Here is a 6819-nt window from a genome sequence, read left to right as displayed (position 1 = left end):
GGGTGAACAGAAGCATTTATATAGTGAGAAGCACTATAGTCACCTACAGATAAAAACATAGGTTTCCACTTATTTCTTTTTTGAAGTTACAACAGATGAAAACTTCTGCATGTAATTAAATCTAAATGTTACCTTTTTCTTCAAATGTAAAAAACGTTCTCCCTCAAAGTCCAGTGATCATTTGTTAATAATCTTACATTAAATACTTTAGATCAGCAGAAACGCTTACAAATCATAAAAAGTTACATTTTTCTTATTGGATAATTTGTGAGACACGTGTAAAAACATGTATCTTTCTAAGTAACATCAGTTCTTAATTCCAAACATAACATTACAGAAATAATTTAGAAAGTAAAGTGGAAGTGAACTGAAAGTGACAAAGCTTTGGTCTGTGTGTCTCTATTGACCCTGCATTTTGATAAGATTATTTTATACTTTGACCTGGAATCATAGTGTTGTGCTACTGCTCTTTGAGGTAGCAAAGAGAAGTAGCACAAATAGGAAGTCCAATCAAAGTTGGACTTCTGCAAGTGCCATGGACACTACAGGTGGGAAACATTTCATTTCACAGGCGCTGCTCCACAGGAACTCCACCTTTAAGTTGGTTTGGCCTCCACTCGTCTTCTTCCGACCTAACAAAAGCGCTCCTTGGTGAGACATTAACACGAACAGCCTGAAAAGTATTTTTGCTGGAAAAAGATGTTTCGTTTTTATTTAAGGCAACTGTTCAAATTCGGAATCTAATTTAGTTTTTATATAATTTTAATCATAGAAAAAATTAATTACTGTAGACTTCAAGTCCACCTTGTTCCAAGACATGGAGAATAAAATGTCTTTAAAGCAACGCTAAGATTGACACCGATCCTGTTTATTTCAAAATCTGTCAGACACCGCTTTGAGTCTGAATTAAATAGCTCTTATCTTGCCAAAAAATTTATGTCATGTTAGCTATCATTCAACTTTGCTCTAAGAGATTTCTGAATAGATGGATTGCATATGGAGTTGGTCGGGAAACACCTTTGAATACTCAAGGTATAGATGAGTAGGAAATAAATAAAGAGGTTTGGTTTCAAAATCTCACATTCATTCCTCTAAAAATGATTAACTGTTCATGAATAAGTTATCAACCATTAAGAAAAAATTAAAAGTTCCTTTAACGAGAATCATAGAATCCAAAATACATAGTAATCTGACTTGTACTAATGGGTCCACATTTTACATTAGCATAAAAGATGCATGTTCTAACTATCTTAGGAAGATCAGTTAGGTAAACTGATGCCTTAAAATCGTGAATTAACTAATGCATCATAGAATGATTCAAATCATTCAGATTTACAAGAAAGTATGTAAGATGATGCATAAACAGCAAAGTAGTTGATAAAGCTGAAATTGGTTTCCAGAAGATTACCTAGTGGCAAGTTTGCATGTATTTTTCCTCAGTATAAAGAACTAACCATATAGAGATAAATAAAACATCACACAGAATGATAAAATCTTTCTTCACATATATTTTATAACATTTTGAAGTACATTTTAGAAATAGAAGCTACAGTTTATAAAACCTTTCCAGCAGAAATCATTGATGGGCCAGCATCAGCCTTTTTTCCTCAAGCAGACAGGTCTATTTTTTATATTAAAAAAAAAACAAAAAACAGACAATTGAAAAGAACTCCGCTACATTATTTTGTCCTGCGCTACCTTTAAATTCCCATGAAAGCACCAGCTGTCTGCGTCTCTCGTCTTTTATAAAATATAAATTATTGAAAAATATTCAAATGTTTGTGAACTAAATACAATAAAAATGATCTCTTAACAAAAAAAAAATACAAAGACACTATAAAATGCACAGAAAAGAATAACATCCATTAAAAGACAATAAGGCTTTTCCTTCTAAAATCCATTTTGAGATATGCATATGCCACAAAATATTGGTGCGTGTATATATACTCGTCACTGATAACAAGTCCTGCAGTAGGTTGTAGTCTCCCACATTAAACAACAGAATGCTTCCTGACAAAACATTTTTCTTTGAAATATTAACATTATAGGCAATAAAGTTTTCCTTTGTTTTATACATTATGACAACAAAATGGAAAAAACAAAACAAAAAAGAAACAGAAACAAAAGAAACACTTTTTTGAAACAAGAAGAATAGACTGAACATACAGTGCAGTTTATTACATTTAGATCTTATTCACTGTATTGTAAAAGCAACACAGGTTTGAGAGTCAGTGCTGGATGAATGATGGAGCTTTTTACCAGTTAGGCAAGAAGAACAAATACAGCATCTCTTCTCTGCACTCAGTGGGAAACCCGAATCAGCAAAGACTTTGTCCTAAAGCAGTCTGCTTTACAAAAAAAAAAGATAAAAGACAACACTTTCCAAATACATGAGAAATTTCTGCTCTGTGTCTTCAAACATTGTAGACACCCAAAGCACCGTAGCCAAAAGACCTCACATGGGTTTTGGTTATTATTCCTGCTTTGTCTCACGATTATTTGTGTAATCCGGGTCTCAATAAAGCATTATGAAATACAATCTGTACAAATAGACATCTCCAAAGCTATTTTCATCCATATGGGTAACATTCAGCCACTGTAAACAATAACATAGTATTTTAGGATAATATTCAACTTTGGCATTTCCCAGTGTACCGACACTGTTCCCACTACTTGGGGAGGAAACCACTGCCAATTCGCTTAAATTGTAACCAGTGAATTGATATAAATGTGCTCTTTGAATACGACACTCTCTGAGACATATATTATTTTGTTAATTGATAAAACACACATAAACAACAATCGGAATAGTCTGCCATCAACCCTGCATGAGTCATACAAGCCAACTTGCGTCCTTTCTACTTCCTAAGTGATAATCACCTGCATATTCGAAAAACCTCCTTTCCATGACCATTGTTCATACCTAACAGATTCCCACTCTCCATAGCCAACATTTGTCTACTGCTGCTCAGTCTTCCTACATTGCACCATCACACTATTCTAACTCCTTTCTATGGGCAACATGTGCTAGATAACAGACAAAAAGGGACTAAATTTGACATTTCAAGTTGAGTAAAAATCACCATAACTTTTACAGAATAGACAGAACCATTAAAACATTATCAAAACGATCGTTGATCTTGACAGTGAACTGACAAAACGGTTCATCTAATTTGCACCAAAGACTCCTGATTCTCCCCACATAGATTGTCTACAGTTTGCTAATACTGGAGGCATATGCAAAAATGCTTATGTTTCAGTCACAGAATGTGTCCCTAACAAGGTGGCCACACGTACATAAAGGGTGAAAGCGTCGGTTTCAAGAGCAACGGCTACTTTCAGTTGTCTTTCAGACATCTTTGGGTATGAGTAATCTCAAACAGGCTCTTGCAGGCTGATAGAGCATGGGGCTAGAGTGTCTCTAGTGTTGTCTGACTCAGTTTGGAGCAGTTCTGCAATGCTCTGCATGAAGAGAGCAATGTAAATTGGCTTTCAGTGGTGAAATGTATTTTAAACCCCTTTAAAAAAGAAATACTCTGCCCAGTAATCAGCCTACGAGACATTAATCAGGTGCTCTAACAATATAATACTGGCACAAGCATATGGTCCTTGAACATTAAATCCAACATTACACTTTTTTTGGTCCTTGCTAAAAACTCTCTCCTTGCAGAAGAGAAACAGTGATAATAGATGTAAATATCAGTTCAGTAATGACATTTTGGCAACTGTTACCTCAGCAGGAACCTTTTACCTGCTTCCTCATTGACTCAAAAAAGAAATGAGTTACTTTAAAAAGGTTCCTTCTTGAACTGCATTGTTCATTCACACCTTGTATCTCGGAGCTCTCGTCTCCCCCGCTTTGCTACCTAAACGGAACAGAAGATAACCTGATAATCCTACCCAATAGCGCCTCACTTGCCTTGAGCTGCTAAATAATACCAGTAACATTTCACACACGCGCACAATCAAATGCACACTCACACACAGGTAAGCACGTCAAATCCAACAGGTTGTGAATACAGGCTTTTTTGGCTTCTGCCTTCCTTTTAAAACGTGGTCTGAAAGACTGGAGCTCAAACCTGACAAAGACCACACCGAGTCTTTAAAAAAACTTTTCGGTCCCCCCAGAAAAATGGATTACCAAGTCTATCTCACAAGCCTCAGTCCCTGTGGCTCCTTAACTTTTGTCCTCAGTTTGTTTTTGCTTTTTTTCCCCCTCGGTTCTGTTTTCACTCGTCTGTGTCGGGCTTTACGTCCAACATTGCGTGCAGCTCTTCAGGTGTGTAGCCGAGCAAGCTTTTCAAGTCACAGACAAAGCGGTAGACGTAGCGCTTCCCAGAAGTCTTGTGGATAATATTCTTGTCGTAATAGTAGCGCAGGCCACGGCTCAGTTTCTCATAATTCATTTTGGGCTTGTTTTTCCTCTTTCCCCACCTTCGGGCAACCTGCAAAGGCAAATGGAACAAGCTCATCAGGAGAAGGAGGTGACTTATTTTGCTCATCAATTCTCCTGTTGACTAGTTGCTTTTGTATTGATTAACTGGTTATTAATCAAAAACACAAGGGGCTAATATGGATAAAGCTAAAGGATAGAACTAAAACTAATTCCACTTGAGAAATTCTGGTTAGAACATATTTTTATTTGTAGAAGTAAACAAAAGCATAATGTGTATTTTTGCTGTTCTGAATAGGTTGTTAATCCAGCAAAAAAGGATTATCTGATTACTAAATTTGTTGATTATTTTAATAATAGATTAATCCTGATTAACTTTATTTCAGGCCTACATCATAATAGTAATAATGGATATGATATTCCTTGCAAAAGTATGAATGCATTTCAAATATTTTGTGATTTTCCTACTTTAAGAGAAAAATAAATAAATAAAACTTAAATCTATCTGATAAGGATTTTATATGACGCATCAACTTTAAGTAGCATATCATTCTAAAATAGAAACAACTGTTTTCCATTGCTTTTACCAATAAAACATTGATTCCTTAAATGCCATACAGAGCAATAAAAGTCAACTGATCAGTAAATAAAGGTCCTCTGTGTGCAGTTTAAATTAATATGGCAATACCCCAAAACCGTCAGGCTGGGAAGGGTGGACTTTAATCAGAGAAACACACCAACAACTAGTAGATGTGCAGTTCGCAATTCTGATCTTTAAAGAAAGAGTGGGATGATTGCTGAAATGTCAAAAGACAAAGAAAGTCTTGTTTGTGGTTTACAACCAGCCATGTGGGGGGCCATCATATGTGCAAACCTTTCAGTCTGCACATATGATGCTCTGAGTAGCAGAAACGAATGATGCACGCAATCCTACCTCCACTGTCCTATTTCCCCTGAGGGATACAGGAGTGGTAGCATCCTTTTGAGTCTACCCTTTTTAGCATGAAAAGCGAAACTAGTAAGAGACAATTGAAAGATGGACAATAATCTGTTTAGAGATGTATGCCAAAAATCTTTCAGACGTTATTTAAAAACCTTTTTAGGATTCCTTCCACTTTTGCACCACATGGTGTTGCTGTCTTAAAATTCTCATTTAAATGCATTAATGTGGTATTGCATCAGTGTAAATAAATCTGAAAAAAAAAAATACTTTTGCATGGTACTAGAAATGATATATCCAAGTAGGACCTAGTCATTAAACACCAGTCCAGAAACTAGAGGCAACTGTTTTCACAAAGAAGACATCTTATTCATCTGGCCAAGCACTTAGGACCTCCCATCTCGTGTGCCAGTGACCAGGAGGGTCACAACCTCTCACCTCATCTGGGTCAGAGAGCTTAAACTCCCAGCCGTCGCCTGTCCAGCTGATGAAGGACTGGCAGGACTTGTCGGTCAGCAACTCCAGAAGAAACTGCCACAGCTGGATGGGGCCACTGCCTGTGGAACAGATGCGAAAGGGTGTTTGAAGGAGGCGTTTTGTTTGGGCAGCTTACATTGAGAGACTGCATTGTTGATTGTCCTGATGCTGGCCAGAGTGAGGCTTTACTGAGGTAAGTGTTTGCTCAGGCCATAGGGATCAAAGTTTGAGGGAACATTCCCTAGTTCTAAAGTGTACTTATTGGTTCAAGGTATTAAAATTCTCCATCTATCCATAGGATGCTAGTGCTGCATATAAACCAAGGTCCTAAAGCGGCATAGCTTGCTTTCAGATATTTTATGACACACTGCAGTGCAAGAGGAATTTGTCAGGAAAGAAAAAGCTTTAAGGCCAAACAGAATGCCAGATCTCAACACTGTCCAGTCCTAAATATGAAACTGCTAAATATTCATGCCAATTATTCACTTAGGTCTGAAGAGGGACAAAGTAAACCTTCTAATCTGGGTCAGGCTGAAGGAAAGCAGTGGAACTAAATGTCCTACTAAATACAACAGTCTTATTCATCATGTAGTCCCTTGTCTGCCAATGGCCCTCTACAGTATGTGAATCTAGAGTCTGTGTCTGTATGAGTTCCTCACTGATGAAATCACCATTTTAAAAAAGAGGTGCTGCCTCTGGGCGTCTGCAGCACATCTAACAACTTAGAAGCAATGCTTCAGAAAGAGAAAAGCTCCTCCAAATATATACTTTATACTAAAATAGGGTTTGTTTTTTTAAAGAAAGATAAAAATAGAAACCTAATAATTCCAATTATTACAACTAAAACAAGACTTGATGGAAAAAGGAGAGAAGACAGAACAAAGAGAAAAAAAAGAAGGTTTTGTATATGAACTAGATTCACTGTGCTCCACTTTGATCGTGTGGTTTTTTTCACATAGAAGAACGCGCCCACTTTGAGGCTCCAATGTTGAAATCACACCTGCCTTTG

The 6819-nt window shown here is 36.8% G+C and overlaps 1 protein-coding gene across 4 annotated transcripts in view; it reads right to left on the bottom strand.

Annotated features, from left to right (window-relative positions):
• Positions 1-1488: 1488 nt before the first annotated feature.
• ets1 (v-ets avian erythroblastosis virus E26 oncogene homolog 1) overlaps positions 1489-6819 on the bottom strand; it is a 44353-nt gene continuing 39022 nt past the window's right edge. For all 4 annotated transcript variants that reach the window (XM_038296854.1, XM_038296855.1, XM_038296857.1 and 1 more), the window contains 2 exons: positions 5772-5890; positions 1489-4445 (listed from right to left, as the gene is read on the bottom strand). In XM_038296854.1, the coding sequence (XP_038152782.1) occupies positions 4230-4445; positions 5772-5890 (335 nt within the window). In that variant the 3' untranslated portion in view covers positions 1489-4229. The remainder of the gene's footprint in view (positions 4446-5771; positions 5891-6819) is intronic.

Source organism: Cyprinodon tularosa, unplaced genomic scaffold (assembly GCF_016077235.1).
Source record: "Cyprinodon tularosa strain WSP-4 unplaced genomic scaffold, ASM1607723v1 ctg379, whole genome shotgun sequence".
NCBI lineage: Eukaryota > Metazoa > Chordata > Actinopteri > Cyprinodontiformes > Cyprinodontidae > Cyprinodon > Cyprinodon tularosa.
The sequence above is the reverse complement of the archived record's forward strand: the minus strand, read 5'-3'. Positions and strand labels throughout refer to the sequence as shown.